The sequence below is a fragment of the Lucilia cuprina genome, chromosome 4, assembly GCF_022045245.1.
Source record: "Lucilia cuprina isolate Lc7/37 chromosome 4, ASM2204524v1, whole genome shotgun sequence".
Lineage (NCBI taxonomy): Eukaryota > Metazoa > Arthropoda > Insecta > Diptera > Calliphoridae > Lucilia > Lucilia cuprina.
In genome coordinates, this window is record NC_060952.1 from 101,630,661 (window position 1) to 101,657,252 (window position 26,592).

At 27.7% G+C, this 26,592-nt stretch overlaps 2 protein-coding genes across 4 annotated transcripts in view; both read left to right on the forward strand.

The window, feature by feature from the left end:
- The first annotated feature begins 596 nt into the window (after positions 1 to 596).
- The window catches only part of LOC111684383 (furin-like protease 1), a 51,048-nt gene continuing 25,052 nt past the window's right edge, over positions 597 to 26,592 (forward strand). The window contains exons 1-2 of one of the 3 annotated variants that reach the window (XM_046948432.1): positions 597 to 615; positions 9,518 to 10,254. In XM_046948432.1, the coding sequence (XP_046804388.1) occupies positions 9,610 to 10,254 (645 nt within the window). In that variant the 5' untranslated portion in view covers positions 597 to 615; positions 9,518 to 9,609. Of the gene's footprint in view, positions 616 to 805; positions 1,256 to 9,517; positions 10,255 to 26,592 lie in introns of those variants that run through there. The other 2 variants (XM_046948431.1, XM_046948433.1) reach the window with 2 other exon arrangements.
- On the forward strand, positions 17,143 to 19,805 carry LOC111684384 (leucine-rich repeat-containing protein 15). The gene has a single exon (XM_023446539.2). The coding sequence runs from the start codon at positions 17,261 to 17,263 to the stop codon at positions 18,653 to 18,655; it is 1,395 nt and encodes a 464-aa protein (XP_023302307.1). The 5' UTR covers positions 17,143 to 17,260; the 3' UTR covers positions 18,656 to 19,805.

Here is a 26,592-nt window from a genome sequence, read left to right on the forward strand (position 1 = left end):
ATATTATGTATGTAATAACAAACGTTCACAAAAATAAGCAATAATTTTGAAGAAGTCAAAAATTGCGATTTTCATATCTTAACGGTAACACTGAATCCATTTATTGTGATTGTCTTCCCAGATGCAACTCAACTATGAGGTTATATAAAATTGAATGTTACAGTCTATCTCGCTTATAACGAACTTTTAATACAAAAATGTTTTCATGTCTCGATATTTTGGTAACTATTTTCATACAAAGAACATCTCTTATAAACAACTTTTCAGTCCTTTAACTACGATTTTTTTATAACGAACTTCAAATTATGTATAGAAATCATAAAAATTAAAAATAAAATTATATATTTAAATATTTTTGTAAGTATTTGAACAAATAACATCAATGGTGTCTTCTTTTTTTTATAATTAATATTGTTTTAATATCGAAACCACAAAGAATTTACGTCGTATTACGAACTTCACTTATAACGAACATATCTGACTGGTCACTCGGAGTTCGTTATAAATTAGTTTGACTGTACTTATAAAAAACGTCAAAATATTCTTGATAATCAATTTCATGTATTTTGTTTATGAAAAAAGTGATTTATATTAAATTTATTTCAATCAAATAAGGTATAAATCAATACTTAAACAATATTTTCCAAACATCAAGTGCAAAAAAGAAAATTATCAAACTTGTATTTAAAAATTTTATGTTTTATTGTTTGATATTGAGATTTTCACTAGTTTTTTCAAGGTTCTAATAATTTTATATATTAATTTGTCAGCATTGCTTATAATATTTTAACAATCTGATCTGGTATCACTGTCTCATTTTCTAATAATCTTTTAGCTTCGTGGTTGTGTGTTTCTTCTTATTTCTGCAGTTTTTTTATAGAACAGAAATTGCAAATACAAATAAAATCGGATTAAATTTAAAAAATACATTTGAAATCAATCATTGATTAAAAATTTCAAAGAAAGTATTCTTCGTTAAAGGTTGTGAAAGCCCATAAGAGCCGAGTAATAAGTAAAAATTTTATATGCACGATTATACGCACAAACATCCATACATAAGTGGAGCAAAATTTAATAAATCTTCCATTGTAAATAAATAAATAAAAACAACAAAGGAAACATTTCATTAATAAAATCAAAATTGTGTCAACGTGTTAATTATTTTTAGTGCTCAATCAAACATTATAAAAACCTGATATTCAATAAATTGAAAAAGACCCAAAGATATACATAGGTACAACCACCAAAAAATAAGGTAATAACTACATACAATGCGAATACGGGTGATAATGGCCAAAAGTAAAAATAATATACATAGGTACACAAAAATATGAAAAATGAACAAGTTCGTATTTCCACCATGATTTTTAAAATCAATGTTAACAAAACAAAAACAATACAAAAAGTTGTTTTGTTCATATTAAATTTGTATAAAAATATATGAACATATTTATATTTAATAACAAAGTGTGAATATTATCATTATACTATGTTTAAACGTACTTCGTTGTCGATTTGTTGTAATGCAAATCTTGCGGGTGTTTTCTAAAATGTCTATATTAATCAATTTGCAAATATCTAAAAGGACTCCTGAATTTTTTGTGAAGCAATTCTCTTGCCATTTCTTATTTTTAAGAAATATTTATTTATACATATGTACGTACGTGTATACATACATATGTATGTACATATGTTAATCAACATTGTATATACATTTGTACATACATATATACACATTAGGCCGACACACTTTTTATGAAAAACAAAATAGTGTTTTTTATTGCCTTCTTGTTTATTTATTTAATAACCATTCGCAAAAAATTTTATTTTTTACAACTAGTAACATCCATTGTTTTGCACAATATACAAAAAAAAAAAAAAACTAATTTACAATGTTTAAAGGTTCTAGCTGTAATGGTTTCCCTGCATATTTTTTTTGTATTTACTTCATATGTTCAAATGTTCGAACTTTTGAAGTTCGAACATTTTTTTAAAACGTCAATTTGAATTTTATTGAACAATTTAAATTATTTAATGATATGTGTCTACTGGCTTCAATTCTACTAGATTTAAGTAAACCTCTTAGGGCGGGTTTTTCTGATAAAGATAATTTTCATTCATTGGTTATGTTTCGTGTTTTTCAGTTATTAGTAAAGTTACTTATTATCTTAGTTTAACTGAGTGTAATTGGCCAATTAAACTCAGGTTATAAGTGAGAAAACACAATTAACAAAAACTATAAAACAATGATTTCGGAAGAACAAAAACATAATATTTTAAGTAAATTGCAATTTTCTGATTTGCTTTGTTTCATTAATTATTGTTTTAAATGTTTATTTAACATTTTTCCAAAATTTTCCATTCTACAAAAGTATTGTTTGCAAAAAACAGCTGTTCATTGTTTATGTTTTTGAGTGAAAACTTGGCAATACTAACAAAGTTAACTGAGCTTAAATCTAAAACTGAGGGCGATTTTTTCTGATAAAGATAATCTTCATTCTTTGGTTAAACCTGGTTTAATATATGTTTCGTGTTTTTCAGTTATCAGTAAAGTTACTTATTATCTTAGTTTAACTGAGTGTAATTGGCCAATTAAACTCAAGTTATAAGTGAGAAAACGCAATTGACAAAAACAATGATTTCGGAAAAACAAAAACTTAATATTTTAAGTAAATTGCAATTTTCTGATTTGTTTTGTTTTATTCATTATTGTTTTAAATGTTTATTTAACATTTTCCAAAATTTTTCATTTACAAAAGTATTGTTTGCAAAAAACAGCTGTTCATTGTTTATGTTTTTAAGTGAAAAGTTGGCAATACTAACAAAGTTAACTGAACTTAAATCTAAAACTGAAAAACACAATCATTGGTTAAAGTCCGCCTAAATTTGTTCCAAGTTTAATCTAACAGCAAGTTAAGCCTAGTTTAACTGAGGAGTAAGAAACCCGCCCTGAAAAATACAATCATCGGTTAAAGTCCGCCTAATATACGTAAACGCTGTCTTAAAAATGCTAAAACAGCGAAGAAATTTAAGATAACTAAGTTTATAACTAGTCAAAAACCCACTCTAAAAATTGTCTTATGCTTGCAAGTTTTTAAATTTTTTTAAGAGATTTGCAAATCAAATGAAAAAAACATAAAAAATCGTAAAAAAGTTAAGAAGCAATAAGGAACAAAAATTAATCATAGTTACGTTCAGAAATAAATGATTTTTCATTAATTTATTATTTACTAAACTGAATAAAACATTTTTAATCGCTTTCTTCAATAAACTTTTTTCTTAATTTTTATACACAGAAAAAAATTAATATTTAGGAATAAGTTCCTAAATTGTATGAATTTTTTAATTTTATTTTTCAAATATTTTAAACAAAAAAGTATATTAAAATATGGTGAAAAATATTATAAATATTATTGTGTAAACATGAAATGTATTTTTCGGGTTTATTTTTGAAAATTCGAATTATTTTCATAATATTTTTAATTTGAAGTATGTTAATACTCAGTATTGTAGTCTGAAAATACTTTAATTTTTACAAAAAATACAAATCAGATATAAACAAATTGGGGCTTGTCAGTTGGTAATTAAAGTAGTTGTCATTTAGAAATCTATGAATGTATTGGTAGAAATTTTGTATAAGTATTGGAGCTCCAACCGCTTTAACCACTCTTTCCAAACATACATCGTTGCATAAAATCGTACTTAAAAATTTTAGCAAATATAAAAACCCTTTAGCTTTCTCATACTTTTCAATTTATTTTGCCCATGTCTGATCAGTGAACATTTAATTAACATATTTTTATACCCTTCATCTTCGTAAGAAGGGTATATGTAAGTTTGTCGTTCCGTTTGTAATTTCTATGATATAATTTTTCGACCCTATAAAGAATATATTTTCTAGATCCTTATAGATAGCGGAGTCGATAAAGCCATGTCCGTCTGTCTGTTGAAATCAGTTTTTAGAGGACCCCAGATATCGGCGAGATCCGAATCTTCGGTCGGTAAATAACGGAGATATGAGCAAAAATCCGAGACAAAAAATTTCAACAAAAAATGTCATATTCTTTCATGCTTTGTTAAATAAACAACAACACTGTATATTAGAAAAAGATGTGTGTGTAGATGTATTTAGTTTTTTTCAGCTGTGTATTTTTTTGTATATTTTTTTAGTTTGGGAAAATAAAAAATATTTCGGGTTGTTAAATGCAATAAATTTGTGTAAAAAAATAACAAATAACTTTGTGTTAGGCTGCCAAACGGCAGAGCACTAAGAAGTGAAACGCTGGCTAGAAGTACTTAAGTCTACTGTCAGTCGGTACCTAACTCTAAAAATGTATTAGTTAAATTTTCAAGCCAACAGAGTTTCAAAAATTCGGATTTAAAAATATTGAAAAAAAATATTTCATTTATATTTATAAAGTTAAAAGATTTATTTAAATACTTTGCAATATAATGTATCTATAAACATTTTAAAAGAATGTATGTTTGCTTTTTAATCTGTAATATTGAAAAAAGTATAATAAAAATTAATAAGCAAACTATTGTGAATTAATTTATCTTTTATATTAAAAAACGTCAGAAAACTTCAATTATTTCGTGTTTGTTTTCAAGACAAGTGTTACGTTTTTAAATGTTCTATAATTGCACAAACGTGCTAAAAGTACTGTACGTTACAGTACGTGGACAGCAACGTTCGGGGAATTCTACCTTTAGTATTCAGTGTTCTTATTATTCTTTAATACAAATCAAAAGCAATTTGTATTTTCTGAGAAATAAAATACAAATCAAATAAAAATTTTGAAATTAATAATTATAGATAAATTATGCTGTAAAACATTAAATGCAATAATTTTTTTCAATATTTTTAACTCCGATTTTTTGCAACTATATTGGCTTGAGAATTCTACTAATACATTCTTAGATTTAGGTATCGTCTGACAGTAGAATTAGATACTTTTTGTCAACGTTTCAATTCTTAGTGTTCAGTGTATATACCGAATACGTATGCAAATACAAAGTTTTTAAATTGTTTTAAAAAATTTATGAATATTGATTGACATAATTTATTAGCAAATTTTGTATAATTAATTATTGAAAAATTGAAACACAAATTCTAAAACAAGAAAATATCAGCAAACATGATCAATTATCTTTTTCAATTTTGCGAACATTTAATCGATGTTAATCTAAAAATCATAAAAAAATAAAAAAATTCCAACAAAAATATCTAACATCTTTAACAAAAAGAAAAATATAAATTAAATTTTGTTAAAAAAATAATAATAATATGAAAATATTCATACTACATATATATAAACTTATTCTTAAACATTATTAACTTTTGTCAATGAAGTAGTTCATAATATTAAAATAATATTAATTGTCAAAATTTGTTTGATAATATTTAGTTTATCGATCCAAAGTTAGTTTCTTTATAGGTATGTTCGGTTGATTGTTTAACAGCAAACCAATTGAATGCCCTAATGTATAATAATCAATTATTCACTTTTTTTTGACCTTCACGTATCTAAATCTTCAACTGTGTGGAGATTTATCTTTATTATAATATTTTATCTGTATTTGTTTAATATTATTCTAAACAGGTTTCAAAAGTGAAAGATTTTTTAATTGTATGTGAAATCAAAAAAATATACTTAAAAACGACATTGAAAGCATTACCCTTTTAAAAAATATTGATTAAAACACAAAAGTTTCAATGTACATAGGTCTAAACACAAAATGATGTTATTGATGTTTTGTTTTTTGACTTAGTTTGAATTTAATATGAGAGGTAATTTGAATAAAAACTATATTAATTTTTATGTATCAGCTGTTTACGCTTCTGTATTTCTTGCTAAAGTTTACAAAATAACTAACAGAAACAATTTTCGAAGAATAATTTTTAATAATAATTTTATTAGCAAAACTACAAGTAGTTTAGATCTATCTATTTGCAGATTGGTGTGCATGAAATATGTACTGGCGTGGTTGGAATAGATTTTGTTTTCTATGAATCTTGTTTACATCGATTTTCATAGCTTCACATATATAAACCGAAACCGATAAGAATTGATAAAAGGATTTTTGCAATTTTCGATTTTCTATACAATTTTATTGCTTTACTGTTTTTCGTTTTACTTACGGAGATATGATACTTACGCTCTTGAGATTTTTTTCTGAAAACCAAAAGGGCGTAAGTTACATTAAAAAATAGTAAGGTTCAACATTTTTAACTTAATTCCAATCGATTTTTGCCGAAACATGGAAGGCATAAGGCTTTTTTGTTTTCGTAAAGATTTTCGAATTTTTTACACTTTTATTATTTTCTTTGCTATTAGAATTTTATGTTGATTAATATTTTAATTTAGTTTGAAAAATATTTTCCATTTTATAATTTTAAATTGAAGAAAAAATTAAAAAGTAAACAAAAAACTCGGATTTATAAAGTAATTACGGTAGCATATTAAGGGTGGGTTTCTTACTCTTCAGTTAAACTAGGCTTAACTTGCTGTTAGATTAAACTCGGAACAAATTTAGGCGGACTTTAACCGATGATTGTGTTTTTCAGTTTTAGATTTAAGCTCAGTTAAGTTTGTTAGTATTGCCAACTTTTCACTCAAAAACATAAACAATGAACAGCTGTTTTTTGCAAACAATACTTTTGTAAAATGGAAAATTTTGGAAAAATGTTAAATAAACATTAAAGACAATAATAAATAAAACAAAACAAATCAGAAAATTGCAATTTACTTAAAGTATTAAGTTTTTGTTCTTCCGAAATCATTGTTTTATTGTTTTTGTTAATTGTGTTTTCTTACTTATAACTTGAGTTTAATTGGACAATTACACTCAGTTAAACTAAGATAATAAGTAACTTTACTGATAACTGAACAACACGAAACATATATTAAACCAGGTTTAACCAAAGAATGAAGATTATCTTTATCAGAAAAACTCGCCCTAAATAATAAATCGCTTAAAAGTCAGAAGTTTAATATGGCAACGAAAAGAGAGAACGGTTGTACCCAGGATGCACTAAGTAAGGTGCAATCGTTAAGGCAGCTGATTTTTATTTGTTTATTTAAAAAGTGCTTGGTTGTGTCAAAATAAATTAATTTATTTTTAATCCAAAAAAATTATATTTGTGTTTTCAAAGCAAAAAATTAAATTTAAAATTATGAATTAAAATGTTCATAAAAAGTTTTCAAATAAGAAAATTCAAATGAAGAAGATTTGAAACATTGTCCTGCTGCAGATACAAGCTAAATGTAACGACAGTTTTGTGGGTAATATTGTGAAATACACAAGAACTATTTCTTTCCAATGTTTATTATTTTTCAAATTTAGAAATTTTATTTTGACAAAACCCAACTCTAGACAACAAAAAATTATTGTGTTTGTTGTGTTTACTTACCACCTTACTTTTTACATCATGGTTGTACCAAAGTATAACTAGTAGTCCGACTTTTTGACAGCAGTACCTAACTCTAAGCATGTGGTAGTGAAAAAGTACATAACTCTAAATATGGAAAAAATATTTTTTTCCAGTTTAGGAAAATTAAACAAAATTTTGTATGAAAAGTGAGATAGAATTATTTTAAAAAATTACAGATTTTTTGTGCACAACCGTAATTTCGCGTACAATCCTTAAAAGTGGCCAAAAAAGTAAGTTAAACATTCGAAGTTTTTTGACAAGTTTAAATTTCTCACAAGAGAGTCGAATTCACACGACACTCGTAGATGTGAGAGAGTAATTTCCTGTATATGAGAGTCGGACTACTTGTTATACTTTGGGTTGTACCTTTATTTTTTCTACTATGCACTGAACCAAAGAATAATAAGAAATTGGACTATGACATTGTTTTACAACAATAACATATCCTCTCCACACGGACGAGTTTTGTGAGAATTCAACACACTGGTCAAAGTCCGACTCTCTCACAATACGTCAAAACTTGTTCGCGAAAATATAAGGATACTTTACCTTCTTACACATTTTCTTACCCGCACAACACATTTTTTATTTTTTTCGCAATTTCATACCGTTAAATGGCCCGAAATTGTTTTATTTTTTGTAAACGGGAAATATTATTTTTTTAATTTTTTGGCGATTCATTTTGAGGAATTTTAATAAAATTAAGAAAAAGCAAAGTTGAAAATTTTGGTATTGAAAATGAGAAATAAATATAAAATAAACATAATGTTTTGCAAATATGAGAATAAGCAAACTAAAAAATGTATTTATTAAATATTTACAGATCAAATGTGCAATAAAATGATAAAATATCTGCGAAAATATACATTAAAATGTTTTATATTTTTCCTAAAAATTTTAAGTTTAACTATGTAGGTTTGGAATCAGTGGTGAAAGTGGTTGGAGCTACAATACTTATACAAAAATTCTACCAATACATTCTTAGAGTTAGGTACCGAATGACAATTCCTTTAGGTACCAACTGACAAGCCCCAATTTCTTTATATTCTTTGCACTGAACAACAAGAAATGAAACTGTGACGTTTTTTTACAACAATAACGTTACCCCAGCTGTTCGACAAAGAGTCAATGCATACGAAAAAGACAGTAATTTCCACTAATAGTTAACCACCTGGATGATCGTACATTCGTCACGGTACATTCGTGACGAATGTACGATGTAATCGAGAATGAAGACAGTCGTCACTTTAGTTTATTCTTTGTAAGCGGGAGCGGGACAGTCGTTACATTATTATCCCATAGTATTATAGAGGGTAGACACTTGAAATTTTTAAATTTTAGTTCCATTAATATCTTACCACCTGGCTGACCCCAATTCGAATTTTTTTGGTCTTTCGTCGCAAATAAACTCTTTGTAAACGAGAATGAAGACAGTCGTCACTTTATTGTCCCCTTTGTAAGCGAGAGCGGAGGCAATCGTCTCTTTACTGACCAACCATTTTAACAAGCCCATGTTAAAATGGTTGGTCACCTGGGTAGTCAGGTGGCTAGGGGCCAGCACAAGTGGTAGGTTAAGTGGTCAGTTCGGAACTGTCCCGTCGAACTGCTGGGACGCTCTTCTCAAAGACGAGTTCTGTGTAACTCCAACACACATGTAAAAATGTCACTCTCAAACCTTTAAAACTTTGTCGCGAAAATTCGTGGCTTATAGCACTATAAGGTATTTTTTATCACTTAAAGTTATATTTTATTATTTTTTTGCAAAATTTAAATACATTTAATAGCGCGAAAAGAATTTTTTTGACATTAAATTTTTGTTGTTGAAATTAAAACTGAAAAAAGACAATGTTGTAAATTTTCGAAGAAAAAAATATTTCAAATAATTTTTTTTCAGTATTGCGTATTAAAAATAATGTCTGCAATATTGAAATAATAAATAATTTAGTTGAAATATTTTTTTCTTGTACCATACGAAAAGTTACTACATTTTGAATAATGCAATTATTTTGATCGTAATGTTATAAGCAGTTTTTTTGAATAATTATGTTTTTATATAAAAAATATTCGAATCTTTCTTTGCAGATATTCTACATACCTATGAAGACAATATAAGGCCAAAAGCATAATTCGCTTTATTTCTTTTCTTAAAATCCGAAATATTAGTAAAATTTAAAATGCAAAACGACGTTGTTCGATGGTCATCAACAAATTGCAATTTATATAGCTGTAATAATAAACATTCTTATGTAAATAACAACAAATTATATAAAAGAACTGTTCATAAGTTGTCCTCTTGCAAAGAAGAAAAATATAAAAATGTGGACAAAACAACATCACATGATATTGAGTTATTATCAACCATAGCATTTAATGAATCAAAAAATTTATCCGTCAAATGTGATACTAATGTGTATGACTTATATTTAGTGCAAAATATAGTTAACTCTAGAACATTTTTAAAAAAGGATAAGAACCAAAAATATTTCTACCAGCAATTGAATGGTGTTAAAGGAAGTAGACGAAGCAACAATAATATTAATAATAGCTATGGTACTCGTTTAGTACTTTTATTACAATTAAGCGTCCTAGTGATTTTGTGTTCATACAATATCGGTTTCGTGACAAGTGCCAACCTTGAGGAAAAAGTTCTTCCCAGCTCAGATACACACAAATATCTACAAGGATTGCAGGAAGAAGAAAGTTTAGACAAAAAGGCTGGACATTATACACATACGTGGGCGGTACATATTCCTGATGGAGATAAAGACGGTAAAGCAGAAAAAGTTGCTATTGATCACGGATTCATAAATTTAGGAAGGGTATGTTATTTAAAAAAATTATTCTTTTTGTAATTAAGTACTTGTCTCATATGAACAAAAAATATTAAAACAATTGTATTTACAAGAAAAATCTGAATAATTTTTGTTAGATATTTTTTCTTTTCTATAATCATAATTTTTTTTATTTATTTTATTCATTTATTTTGTAATATTACATAGTAATAACAAAATCCTGAGATTAATTAGTTGGAATACATAATAAAATATAAAAAATAGATAAAATAGAAAATACAATTTTCGTGTCGAATATAAAATTATGTGGCAAAAAAAAGGAGTCATCTCAAGTTATTCAAGTGGCTTTTCAAGTCGTGTTTTTCTGTTTAAACGTTCTCCTGAAAAGTCACATTTGTCTTTATTCCACAGAGTATTCGTTACAGATTTATTCAAATTAATTAAAGTGATTGAAAATAAGATTTTAATAAGTAGCAAATGTCTACATTTTCCGCTATTATATCTTCGCATTTTAGAGTTGCCAAGTCCATATAAAGCCGAATTTTTAGGAAGAGTACATACAAACTAGTGAATAACAACAATAGTTTTTTAAACATACTTTTGTATAATTATATCCAAGAACACTTTAGTAGGGTTTGTCACCCCTATTATAAATTTTCAAATCATTTGAAGAAATGATCGTGATTATCTATTTATAATAAAAATATTTACTTTATTTAAAAAAGTGTTGACATATTTTTATTTTTGTCCCTTAACATCTCTTTTAGTTTTGGAAATGTTTTTTAGTAAGTGCTTTACAAAGGTTTCTAATTGTTTTGAACTTTGTTTAACACTATTTAAAAGTCTGTGGATTATTAAGATACTCTCAAATTAAGTAATCGTTCAATGTTTTAGTTATTATTATATATAATGACCCTAATTCGTTTTTCTAAATTAAAAATCATTATACTACATCGATTGAAAGATAGTTAGATCCATATAAATACTAAGTACTCTCTTGCATTATAGTTGTACCGATAATTCGAAAAACTTTTTTATTTAATAATTTATCGTATCGTGACCCTGTTAAAAACTGAAAACAAAAAGAAGATAAAGATAATCTTCATTCCCTGGTTAAACCTGGTTTAATATGTTTTGTGTTTTTCAGTAATCAGAAGAGTTACTTATTATCTAAGTTTAACTGACTGTAATTGGTCAATTATCACTTATAATCACTTATAATTATTAAGGAGTGAGATCGAAAAATTCTTAACATACATATATGTTTATAAAAAAGAAACCACTAAACTTACAGCTTTATTTTTTTTATTTGATTCAAATTATTATTACAATTTACAAAAAAAAAAAAAAATATTTTTATAGTTTTAATCACTAGTGATGAAATTTTAATTTAATTCATTTATTTCCTTTTTATGGTCTAGAATTGGACCAAAATCATACGAGGCTTTTGATACTAGAGATGAGCTCAAAAGCCCTTTCGGGGGATTCAGTTGTATGGGGGCTAGGTGAAATAACCGATTTTAACAATTTTCAATAGGCTTTGTCCTTGGGTCAAAACAAACGTGTATTCCAAATTTCATCCAATTATCTTAAACTGCGACCTGTGCTTTAATAACAACGTTTATATGGACACACGGACGGTCGACGGACATCGTTAAATCGACTCAGTTGGGTATGTTGTAATAATGAAAATATTTAAAGTTGTAATAATGGCTCTTAATAAATGTCTTAATAATAGCGATATAAATACCGAAATATTGCTTTAATACCAGTAAAATTTAAATACCGATACCGAAATAATAAAAAATTTAATACCGATACCATTGTTGTTGTTGTTGTAACAGCTTAAACTATACAATTTTAATCCGGGGGTTCTGTATTTAGGTCCAAGCCAAGAAATTGGGCTACTTCTATGGGGTTAGTCCATAAATCCATTGGGCTAAGTGAAGTAGGGTGGGCTGGACAGTTGAATATGTGGCGGGTATCATGGGGACCCTGTCCACAAGATGGGCATATGTTGGGGATGGCACGGTCTATGCGGGACCAGTAGGCGTTGAGCCTGTTGCTCCATCCCGATCTCAGTTGTGCCAGAGCAACTCTTATTTTCCGCGGCAGGTTCTCTATTTCTGCTATGGGCGGTGGGCGACCTCCAAGAACGACATTCATGTGGTAACCTGAAACCGCGGTATTGATGGCGTCTCTATGAATGTCGTTCAAAGCTGCTGTATACGAAGTCCGATCTAAGGGATCCTGAACATAACTTCGTATGCTCTCTTCGAATACACGAAGGTCCTTCCTGACATGCCTCGGGGAAGCATCCAACTGTGTGATGTTAAAGTTGGGATGACTCCTCCGGTGACATCCCAGGAGGAACTGTTTAGTCAGCATGACATTATGTTCCTTGACTGGGAGAACCTTCGTTTCCTCATGTAGATGGTGTTCTGAGGTTATTTGCATGCAGCCCGTTACAGTCCTTAGGGCGGCATTTTGGCAGCTTTGAACATTTCTCCACTGGGTATCACTCAGCGATGGAGACCACACTGGAGCAGCATTATTGACCACTGACCGGCCAATAGTTTTATAGGTAGCCAACAAGTCTTCTTTGTCCATTCCCCAGGTGCTGCCGGCTAGCGCTTTGAGGACCTTGTTTCTACTTCGCAATTGTGCGTAATTGCAGTGGCATGAGCTGAGGTAGTAAACAGGCTGTCAAAGGTGACCCCCAAAATCCTTGGATGGTTCACAGTCGGAATTTGGTTTCCATCGACTACGACGCCTAAGTTCAAGTTTACCTCCTTCGTCCAGGTGGTGAAAAGTGTAGCTGAAGATTTCGCTGGTCATAGTTTCAGGTTACGTCCAGTGAAGAAGTTGTAGCAACAACTACAACTACCGATACCGTTATTCGTTTCGGTTGTTTAGTTTTTATATTTTTAACTTTTTAAACGTCTGTTTAGATTTCTTCCTTTTCAATATGAGTTGTGAAACAATTAAGGATACAACAATACTGTTGTATCCTTCGTAAGTTTTAGTCAACGATTTATCATTTATACCGTACAAGTGGTTCCTCGGACAGTACACCTTGGTAATCAATGCAGCAATAGACACAAACTAACTTAAATCGCTTCACTCATTAATATGAATTTCGGTCCATATTTTATCATAGCTCATATATAAAAAACTATTAAGGAATAACAATTAAAATACCAGAATTGTAATGAAATTCGTCATTAAAAAGTTTATTGGAAACCAAAATCTATTTCAACATTTTTATGAGGATAAGGAGTTGTTTGAACTTTTAATATCATAACTGGCTTAAAATATCAGTTATTAAATTCAACATAAACAAGTTTTGTAGGAACCAAATTTTCTCTACTAACTTATACGAGATTGGTTTTATAATTTACTTTATTCTCTATATCAGTCCTCTCCAAAAACAATGGTTAACTGATATTGGTGTACGACAGTTGAGTTGCAATTTGTTACAACTGCTTTGGATAAGTTGTAATTTTTTTCCAAAAAAAAGAATTAATAAATTTCAACTTTAAATTTTTAATATACACTGCATTATTGTTATTAAATTTATAAATGTATTTAAAAGTCGTTATAAGCTAAAAAGACGTGAGTATAATCTAAGCTACATCATTAATGGGGCACAAAATTCGTAAAAATTATCATAATTTGCATGTTTTCTTAACACTTTTAAGTAAAATTTTGGCACATCAATGAAGCAAAAAATTGTAACAATTAAAAAAAGTTTGTTTTGTATACTCTAAATGCAAATAATCCTAGACAAAAATCGAAATTCCTAAATTAATATTTCTAGCTGTTGTGTTTAAAATGTGTTTACCGACACTTTTAAATCTAAATATACAAACGACATTAAATACAGGTTATTGTAATATAAAAGAAAATTCTAAAAACACTGTGTTGTCATAATTGAGTAATGTACATTTCCTACTAATAAATACATTATTTTTCATCAACAACCCCAATCTAGACATAGTATATATTTTAGGCCGACACAAAAAATACGCTCCTCAAACTATGTATAGCATATGGTGTCACTCTAAATATACTGAGTTTACTTTTGAACGTTTATGAGCTGAACCTCACAAAGAGTATTTTTTTGAAATCGTTCCAACACACGAATGAGATATTTGGCACGTTTATACCGACAAAAATAAACGCTTTTCAATAGATTTCCTAGTTATAATAAATAACAATCCTAATAATAAAGAATAATAATTTACTTCTAAATTTAATTGAAATCAGACCAGTGCCTTATGAGATATCAGTAATTAACCATATTAATTGAAATTGATTCATATTTGTTAAGGATTTTGTATAAAGGACATACTTTAAATTAATTAATTAAAAGTATTCCACTAGAATGTAGAAATGAGTTTAGGTGTACTCATAACATGTATTTTTATAATTTTTAACACAGGGATGTCTGACCTATTAGACATTGAACTACTGTATACATACTATGAACATTGACCTTAAACCTGTTGGAAATTAAAATATTTAATTTACACGATTTTAAAGACAATATATTTTTTTTAATATGAAATAAAAAAATTATGTTGGACTTTGTGTAGTTTCAGAGTTATGGACAATATTGTTTATAAACTTTTAGGAAATTTTAACATATTTTTTAATTTTCAAATCGCGATATTTTTACATTGAAATGAGTTTCCTTAAAAAAGTCAATAACATGTAGAACATATTGTATACATTATATGTGTGGTAATTTTCACTAAATTCGGATATGGAAAATTCGACTGGTGTCCGCTTTCACATGGATTGTCCCGTTTTGAAACTACCGTGTAAAAAAATATTTTTTTTAATCATAGCTGAGAACAGGTTCACTTTTATGTTTTTAGGACAAAACCTTATATTCGAGTAAATATTTAATAAATAGCTCTATTGGAATATTTCTCAAAATAAGTTAAATTTTTTTCACATTTTTTAATGAAGTGCTCCGTGACACGCCGAATTTTTAATAAATTTTACATTAAAAAATTTTTGTTTTATATCTTTTTAAAATACAAAATCTATGATGGTACATTATAATTCTTTAAAATATTTACCTAATAACTACATTTATCACATAATGTCAAAATATACAAAGTATGCTCCTACAGCGACTAGGTCACGTTTTTGGTGACAAAAGCTGTTGTAACTCTGTTTGACTTAAAGTAAACAGGAATTTTTTAAATAATGCTAAGTAGCTTTGTAGCTTTGTTTTGAGATGCTAAGTGCTTCTATTATGTACCGTTCTGGTGTTATAGGTTCATATCATATATGGGCAATTCCATACGATTGAATGTGACATTTACCGAATATTTTTGAAATTGTGATATCATATCTTTTATGAAAGTTTTTGGATTAGCACTAACATTGGTGTAATTATTTTGTTAAAATTTTAACTCCTTCTTCTGCATATCTTTGGCCAAAACGCCGATTTTAGGTGACATTTTTTGATAGACCGAAAACTGCTGAACATATTTCAAATCCGACTTTAGTAAACTTAATTTGACAGAATTTGGATGCACTATAAAAGCATAAGAGCAAAAGAAAAATTGCAATATTTTCGATTTTATCATTTGTAAATATTATATTTAATGCCCTTCAAAAATAGAGTTAAAATTTTTAATTTATTGTAATCCGTTTAGAAGTTATAATGGTTATAATGTTAACTTGAGAGTTCATCATAACCTCTGAATTTAATAAAACTCCACACAATTAATATTCCATATATAACATGTATAATGACAAATTTTTGGGCTTCTTACTTTCGTAGTTTTCGAAATATAGCGTTGTAAAGTTTGAAATCTGAAAAGGGTTAATGATAGAATTTTTTGTTTTTGCACCATTTGTTTTAGCAAAAAGAATACTTTGATTGTGCGTAAAGAAAACATTTTTTGAATATTTTTTGAAAAAGTGCATCTTTGGATAATTCTAAATGCACTTTTGAAGCATTATAAATCAAGCTCATTCTTATTGATTTTGCCTATAAAATCAATTATTAGAGCATGATTTCCTATAAATTCTGCAGTTTTTGCTTTGTAAAAAATGTCGCTCAAAATCATTGGTTTCCGCCTCAGATATGAAGAAGAAGAAGTGGAATTTTGAATCACTGATACAAAAACCTTTTAAAGAGTTGTGTGATCACAAAAACGGGAAACATTTTATAAACATTTTATATAAATAGAATTAGGGTCATATAAGGTCCAATCGTTTTGAAAATCGGCATAAAGGTTTAGGCTTATAAACATTTTAGATCTGGCGATTTTTGAAGAGGTAGTATTATAATTAACAGAATTATGAGCTAAAAAGTGATATTTTTGGGTACGTTTGTATGGCGACGAGGTGTAAAAATGGACCGATTTTAAAATATTTCAACAGTCTTCGTCTTTGTTCATATACCAAGTTATAATTGTTTTATTTTTTCAGTCGTGGTTTACCTTTTCATGGAATTGCCCATATAAAGTTTTTTGCCAAAAATTTGGATTTTTTCTTAGCGATATATTCAATAGTTCCAGAGATTCTGAATTATTTCCAAAAATACAAGTTTCTAAACCACTGTGCAACTGTAGATAGTAGAAAAAGAGGAAATCAATGAAACTAAAAGTTAGGATAAATAAAAAAATATAAACAAATAAACTACTGTACGATCGTTAAAGAAGCTGTAAAAATGTACTAAATTAAATTAGATCGAGTGATCTCATATGTTCATTCATATGAATGTAATTACAAACCCTATAACTTTTTAAATAACAAGGGTGAATTATAAATACATGTATCATAACTACAGAAGGCGTAATGATATAAAATGTATTTTTAATGGGGGATTTTTCATATTCAGCATGAAATTAGAATGGCGTTGTCTTTTATGTGTGTATTAAACGAAATTTTAGTTGAAAAAAAGGGATCATTGAAAGCACATCACAGACGCGGTTTGCCGCAGTCAAATATGCCTTCTTAAGGCACACAAAAGTTTTAAACCGATTTTTGTTTAAAGTAACAAAAAATGAGTCTGTTAAAATTATCGTTTGGACTATTTTTTGTCCTTTTGGTAAATGATGTTCGCTGTGGACAGTTGCGAAGGATATGGATGCAAGATCATTGTCGAAATGGAGTTTGCAGTGGAATTGAAATTGGACGGAACGATTACGTTATAATGTCTCAAGAGCCCTTTGAAAAACAAACAATGTTCAATTTCGTCAATTCATCAATTAGGAAAATACCACACCTAATGTTTGATACTTTTCCAGATCTTCAAATATTGCGCATGGAAAACTGTTCTGTAGAAACATTTGAAAACCCTCAGTTTGAGGGTGCTAGCAATTTAATGAGTTTGTTTTTGGGTCAAAACTTGCTAAAGGAAATACCGAAGAATATATTTTTGGGCGCTGATAATTTGAACACTTTGTTTATAAATAACAACCAATTAAAAATATTAAATAACCAAAGTTTTAATGCTTTAAAAGAATTAAAAAAACTTTCATTGGAAAACAACCAGTTGAATATATTGCCGTCAGGAATTTTTGCACATATGAACAATTTATTCGATTTAAATTTAGCTGGAAATCTGTTGGAGCTTTTTCCAAGGAATATTTTTGAGAAAAATGTCAACTTAAAACGAATTAGTCTAGCAAGAAATCGGTTTAAAGTGTTTGAATCAGAATTATTTAAAACTCAAACTCATCTGTCGTTTTTGGATCTTTCTGGGAATATAATGCAGGATTTGACACTAAATTTACCAATTTTAGATTCTGTTGTCGTCAATGATTGCGATTTACGTAAGTTGAATGTTTATGGCATTGTCAAAGAACTAGAATTGCGTAATAACTCCTTAAGAGAAATACCTCATATTCCAAATGCTCTTAACCTCACAAGTTTGGATTTATCATTGAATCCGTTGGGTAGTTTACAAGGTCATCCTTTCCGAAGGTACACCAACTTGTTGCGGTTAAACTTAAGTAGTACCAACATGCATGAAATCAGTGAAGGTGTATTTAAAAAACAATCTCAATTAAAGTTACTTGATATATCATCAAATTCCCTATTCAATGTGAAATTTATCGTATTCGATAATTTGAAAAACTTGCAATATTTTCACTTTCAGCAGAATAATTGGAATTGTGATTTTTTACAACTGCTAATGAATTCATTCGTTAAAAAACTCAATATATCTTTTATGGAAGACTCAGTTGCTCCTGAATTAGTAGATGACTACGTAGATGGGATTGCGTGTTGGTATGAATATAATAAAAATCCTAAGAAATGTGACGATGGTTCAATTTCTGATGCAGCCCTGGAATTGGCTATAGTTCGGAACGATATTAAGCAAATGATGGAGACAATGGAAAAAAAATTTGTCAAAGTCTACCGATTATTAGAAGACATGAAAATACGATTATAAATATGACAAAAGCAATATACATAAATTGGGAGAATCCATGTCAATGCCGGCAGCAGTTGAATTTGTCATTTGCAATTTCAATAAAATTAATCTCAGATTTTTCGTAGTCAAAATTATAACTTCTAGAAAATTTAAAAAAGTAAACCATTTTCAAAAAGTGTATGTATTAGCATTCTATAAACCGTTTTACCTTTTTAAATTGATTGGCGATCTACAATAACATTTACTTTAGACGAGATAAATATTGTATATAACAAAAAGAAAAATTCTTTAAAAATCGCATCGAATTCTTTCAAAACTTATAATATTTGCAAATCGGATAATATTTTACAAAACTTTTTCTTAATTTGAGGGCTATAAAAAGATAAATTTAGTACATGACAGTTTTCATATTTGGAAATAGCTTAACAATATACATTTTTAAACGAATAGAATATTTGAAAATACATAAAACACTATATGTTTACGACAGTGTTAATGGTTCTAATATAACTTGTTTGTTTTTGAGGCATAAATAATAATTTATGTACCTAATTACTTATAGAAATTTATATGATTTTTTGTCTAATTATAAAAAAGTAGTTTCTTAAAAACGATTGTTTATAATTTTATCCATATCAACTAAACAGGTTTTTATATATTTTTACTTCAAATACAAATTATGCAATCCAATGCAATTTTTGTATACGAACATTTAATAAAATCTTTGTAATTACTATATAATTTTGTAGAGATATATTTATTTATCCAAATTGAAAATATCAAATGTTAAATAGTTGTTTCAGTCGGTTTTGGGATGGATTCATCTAAATATCAATAAAAAATAATAAACTTATTTTTACCTATTTAATCAATTATATTACTCGCATTACACACATACTTATTATAACATATCCCTCGTTTTATGAAACGAAATATTCTAAAATTAAAAATGTTGTATGAAGAATTCTAAACATTTTCTATATTTAAATTAATTAAGTTCTACAATAAAGAGAACATTATTATATAACATATTTAGTTTATAATTAAGGAACATTTAACTATTAGGGGCCGTACAATATAAGCATATTATATGCAACTTAATATTAGTCTAATAAAAAACCTTTGTATGAAACGTATAATATAAAATAAACTTTATCTGTATTAGTGATTCATTTCGGACTTTCATATATTAAATGTCGCAACTACAAGATAAACAATTATGTTTAAGAATCTCGCTTACAATATCTTTCGAAAAATTCGAGCAGTACTTTAGAATGACAATAATCTTTCAGAGGACGAATTATTGATTATTGAGATTTTAAAATTTGTTCACTGACAATATCGTTCACTTACAATATTGAAAAATTCGTGAAGTACTTTAGAATGACAACAATATTACAGATGACGAGTTATAGAAATATATGTCGTTCAAGAGTCTGAAGTTGTTCTGTTTTTACTTGTTCTAGAGCAAGTTTTTTTTAGAACAGAGTCTAAAATTTGTTCTAGAATATAGAATTAAAAGTAAATAACATATATTAAGGAAAAATAAAAAGCTTGTATGTATTTACTAGATTATTTTTATAAATTCTCATATTATTTCCACACCCCAAAACCGAAAATGTTTACAAAATATAAAAATGAGAACAAGAAAAAAAGTAAAAAACATAATTTAACCCCCCATAACGCTCGAGCTGGATCCATGGTTGCAATGTGATACAAAATTAAAGAAAAATAAAATACAGGTGTTTCTATATACCAATTCCATTTCGTTATAGTTCGTAGAGTACGAATATATTTTTAGTTTTCTCTTATCACTTCGTTAAGTTGCTTTAAAGAGCAACAAATGTAAAAAAGAGTAATTTTTGAAATTTTAACATTGTTTAAAAGAGAAATTTTTCTTTTCAATCCAAAATATTTGAATTACAGGCATTTTAGTAAAGAAACGCTGTCTGTTTCCGCTTTTATTACCTTTGTAGAAATAAAAATCGATGGAAAAAGTGATGAGTTGTGCTAAGTTTTGTAAAAATATTACATGTTTTTTATACAAAAACGTTTATGTTTCTGGGTTTTTTGTAACAAATTTTAAAATACATAGTTACAAACATTTTTATACAATCATTTCTTTGTATGAAAAAGTGCTATTAAAAAATATTAAATAACACATCAAATTTTCATTTCTGATAAATCGCACATAAAAATATATTAACGAATGACATATTTATTCAATAATAGTTTGTTATTCAATAATAGTATATAGAATTTTAAAAATTCACGCCCATGACATGACAATCGCATTCAGCCTAACTTTGGCGATTGTGAAATCAAATTGCAAAATAGGTGTGATATAAGTGATGACAAACGCATGTTTATTAAAGCGCATACGATGACGATTTTCCGTTTTTAGTGCACCAAAACGCGCGAACTTCATCGCATAATTAAATAATTTTAGTGATTTTCAAATAGTATTCGATTTTATAATCGTACGATTGTCATCGCTAAATAAATGTTTAACTAGCTTTTAAGAAAAAATGCATTTACATTGTATTTGTATCAGCTCACTCATAACTCAAACATAAAAGTTCCGACAAAAACTTCCAAAACGTTTCAATTTCCAAGCTCTATACATTTGTTTCTGTTTAGAGTTTAGAGAACAAAAATTCTCAATACTTTGGCATTATGTCGTATGATATACATAATTGCTTTTTTCGATCTCAAAATCGTATAACACCAGAAATAGTATTATTTTGGCAATGCCTCCACCCGGGGCATGTTTCTTTGATGAATGACCCCATCTTAGTGTATTGTTGTCATCCGGGATTATGATCAAATTTCAAAATAAAAATTTAAATACGGTTTTGTATAAAAATACAATACCTTTATCTGTAGAGCGAAATCAAAAATGATGCTCTACTTAAAAGAATTTCAAATTTACATTTGTTTCTGTTTCTGTTTAGAGTTTAGAGAACAAAAATTCTCAATACTTTGGCATTATGTCGTATGATATACATAATTGCTTTTTCGATCTCAAAATCGTATAACACCAGAAATAGTATTATTTTGGCAATGCCTCCACCCGGGGCATGTTTCTTTGATGAATGACCCCATCTTAGTGTATTGTTGTCATCCGGGATTATGATCAAATTTCAAAATAAAAATTTAAATACGGTTTTGTATAAAAATACAATTCCTTTATCTGTAGAACGAAATCAAAAATGATGCTCTACTTAAAAGAATTTCAAATTTATGAGTAATAATACTATTAGGCAATTTTAACATATTTTTTGTCTTACAAACTTACAAACCTAAATATATGTTGGAAATTTCATTTAAATCGGGGATTGGTCTGGAACGGGATTCCGATCAAAAATGCCCTATTACAAATTGAATTTAAAAATGTTAAAAAATTCAAAAGTATTCTTTATATTAAAAATAGAATTAAACCTTTTTTCTTTTATTCAATTTGTAATAGAAGGAATTAAACAAATAAAAATGATCATTCAATTAAATTCATTCCTATAAAGAATAAATTCTTTTAGAAATTAATTCAACGGAACACAATGCCAAGGAATTCAACTTTATAATTTAAATTCAAAGAATGATTTTAAAGAATGGTACATTCAAAAATTTAAAGTCGAATTAAAAATGTTTTGAATATTAGTACTATGTGGATTTTAACTATAAGATTTTAGAATAACAAACTAACACTTTAATTTAGATGTTTTTAAGAAATATGGCGTTGCTTTAGAAAAATTTCTTCTCGCGGATTCGTTAATCAATATAATTAATAAGTATTTTGATCAATATAAATAATATCCCATTTTGTGCACAGATATTTGATCAATTATAATACCATTTAGCGGATGTTATCATTGCATCCATAACTTCAGCCATATTCACTTGTGTAAATGTAATCATCCACATTCCCAGAATTTAAGATAAAATAAAAACTCGTATTCAGCTTTATACAGAAAATCTAAAAGTCTGATATAGTGAAGAGCAAGGCGTTTCCTATGCACACGTGATTTTCGGACGTTACTAAATTTACAACAACGTGCTCACATGCAAAATTCATTCAGTCTCGTTTGAACTCATTCAGTCTCGTTGTCTTTTTGTTTTTCACATGATTAACGTTTTTATTATTAAAATCTAAATCAACTCTCATAATCACTTCTTTAATTCTCTCTAGCTATTTTTATACCCTTCACCTTCGTGAGAAGTGTATATATACGTTTGTCATTCCGTTTGTAATTTCTATAATATAATTTTCCGACCCTATAAAGTATATATATTCTGGATCCTTATAGAAAGCGGAGTCGATTAAGCCCTGTCCGTCTGTCTGTCCGTTGAAATCAGTTTTTAGAGGACCCAAGATATCGGCGATATCCGAATCTTCAATTATGTATGTATATGGTTTTATTCAGCTGTGTGTTTTTGTTTTGTGAATTCTCTTCGTATATTTGGATATAGGTTGGTTTTATTGCGTTGTTTTTTTTCTCTGTTTTTCGGTATGTATGTTTAGATGTTGGTTGGTTTAGATGCCTTGTGTATTTTGTTTTTTATTTGGTTTAGCGTTGTTGTTGTTCATTTTGTTTTGCTTTTGGTGTAATGTAGTCGGGAAAAATTTATAAAACTAATATGTTTAAAATACACTATGGTGAAGGGTATATAAAATTCGGCACAGCCGAATATAGCACTCTTACTTGTTAATACTTATTTTTGGCAAATATGAACGAATTGACTAATCAGTATTAACTTGCATTCCCCATTATAACTTCCAAATATTTTAGAAAATTTTTTTTAAATAGGTAATATTTGTCAAAGGTCATGAGTATCAAATCTTTGCATGTATCGTGATTATTGTTCGTGTATGACTTTAGATAACACTTTTATAGGGAATACAATTTCCAATATTTTGGTAAAGATTATTTTCACGGATCATCAGTTGTTTTCGAATTATTTAATTTATCTATTTTATTTATTCAAGTAATACAAAGCCTTCAAGGCCAAATTACATATTACTTAGCAATAAAAACCTAAGCTTAAAGAAACTTAAATTTTCATAACAAATACATAACTTACTTTAAACATAGTTGATCCTAACTATAACGGTTCCCCAACCACAATGTAAAAATTTTTCATTTTCCTTAGCTATGTTACTTAAGAATATCAATTAGATTTATACTAATAAATATATTTTGATTGATATTTTTGCATAAATTATACATATTTAATTCTTAAAAATCATTTATTTTAGAATTCCGACTTATTAGCACAGCACCTGTTTAAGCAAAATTTCAAATTGGTCTAGAACTTGCAATTTCACTTTTAAATTTAATTTTGTAGACTTAATTTACTCCGACAAAATAAAAATCGAAGGATATACTTCTGGACTGTTTTAAACACATCATGGTGAAAGTACATCCAAAAACACTTCTCTTACATGTTTTTGAATATTTTTTAATGTTTTTAAACTATTCCTATTTCCTAAGTAAAAGCAGGGTTATCGAAAAATGCGAGATCATATTTTTTGCTGCTCGTCGTATTGAGCACTTTATCAAATTCAGACAATTGCCTCGATTTTTATACACTTCACCTTTGTGAGAAGGGTATTTATATATAAGTTTGCCATTTTCCTACCCTATTTCCCATATCTTAATTGATTGTTTTCTCTCTTGTTCAAATACTTAAGAAGTCTTCACGCTGCTGCCATGTGCTCCTGGTGTGGATCCTTATTTCTCTGAGATAATTTACAAACCGAATGTAAATATATTAGGAGGCGTACAAATTGTCAGATATATCATGATCAGTGTTGCCATAACGGCATTAATGCAATTCTAGCACTTTTTTTTTCGTCGGCTGCACTTATTTTTTAGAAAAAAGTGTTAGATGCATTTTAGCACTTTTTCGTCTAGCATTAAAAGTGCATTTTTGGCATTTATTCTTCTATTTTGCACTTTTTATAATTGAAAAACTTAAAGTTTAATTTTCTAGAGAACTGCAAAAATTTAGTTTTGAGATATTTTGTCAAATTTTAAGAAATTCTCACAAAAATTTTTTGCATATGTTTATTGTTATTTAATAAATTTACACTGTAAAATAAATTAAGAGTGAATTATTTTAAATATTATTGTGCAATAATTGTGAAAAATTTTTGAAAAAATAAGCTTAAAAAGCGTTGTTTTGTTAAAAAATTTGGTGTCACTACAATGAAGTAACTAACACTTTTTACCAAGAATTGCTTATTTATTAGATTTATGCTTAAATTTTTATTATAGTGTATAAGTTTTATTTTGGAATACGATATTAATGGTTTGGATCGCGGACCGAGCTCTAAGAAGAATGTTTTAAAACAAATAATTTTTTCGAATGTATCTAATACTAATATGTTTTAATAATTTATTAGGAATAAATTTATTTTCTGAAAGAGGATTTACATATACAGTAGACGTCCACTAGTACGGATTATATAGTGTCAGGCCCTTTCGCAGTACCGAAAAATTCGTATTATTGAACAACACATTTTGTATGTTTAAATTCAAATATTACACATAAAATATAGGATTTTTATACATATTTACGTATACGAATTGTTAATGAAAGTATCGTGAGTCCAATGGTTGAAATGAGATATAGAAGATTTTAAATTTTAATGTTTTTTTTTTTTAATATGTGTGCCAAAGACATCCCAGTCAGGCCCTATCTGTTCTAAAATATATAAAACATGTTCAGATTACATAAAACTTTAAATAGAAACTTGAATGGAATATACTTTCAACAGCAATTCTCTAATTTAAAATTTTCTCTTAAAAACTAGGAATAGTTAAAGAATCACATATAGTAATGCTTAATCCCATTGGAATGTAGAGTCATACTACTTTCAAAATTGACAGTTCATACTGTATATAAATAACATTTTACTTATTAGAAAATCCATAATTTAACATTGATGTTTATTACTTTGTAAAATGATTCCTACGACCTTTTCAATAACAGCGCTTTTGAGGCTTCAATGAGAACAATAATTGGCGATATCATTAAATTTAATTTCTTCTCTTTGGGGAAAAAATTTAAAATTTATAAAACTAAGATGTTTAAAATACACTATGGTAAAGGGTATATAAGATTCGGCACAGCCGAATATAGCACTCTTACTTGTTTTATTTTAAATGTGATAATAATTTAAAATAATACCAAGATTTGCTGATTTTTTTTTTTTTTTTGTGGTCAAGTCAGGTAATGTTAATTTTTTTCTACCTTTGAGCGTTAACTAACACTCATTGATAGCAACAAAACACAACTAATATAACTCTAGTATAGTATCAATTTATAATTAGAAGTATTTTAGAACCATAACAATGTTCCCATGAATGGGTTCCAGTAGTTCCAAGGTGTACTAAAATGATATTTAATATGATTCCAGTAGTTCTAAGGTTGTTCGTCGCTATTTTAGTAGTAACGGTAGTGTACTAAAATGATATTTAAGCTGCAATTTTAATATGATTATATTTAAGCTGCAATTTTAATATGATTATATTTGGCTATGCAAAATTTATAGGACCACTTCCGAAATTTAAAAAAAATCTATTTTGTAAGTGGTCCTATATATGGCATTGACAATTAATCTAATAAACTTCATGGTGATTTTTTGAATAGGGCAAGCTTTAAATAAATTTTATAAAGTGTAATTTTTATGTTGGTATGACCAGTTATAGGCCCACTTATGTCTGTCATACTTTGGCTCTTACTCTGTTTATATATATTCTTGACTATAGTATATTCAAAAGTCCAAATTTTATCTTATATTATACATAATATATTATGTATTATATATTATATACATATTGTATTTATTTTTCAAATATAATAACGGTATCGATGTTTTAGCGTTATAGGTATTTTAAATGATTTCGGTATCGATATTTTAGAGTTATCGGTATTTTGACTTATTTCGGTAT

What these genes read in the sequence shown, in the direction of transcription:
- LOC111684384 (XM_023446539.2), top strand. Translation starts at nt 17,261, where the DNA reads ATGAGTCTGTTAAAATTATCGTTTGGACTATTTTTTGTCCTTTTGGTA.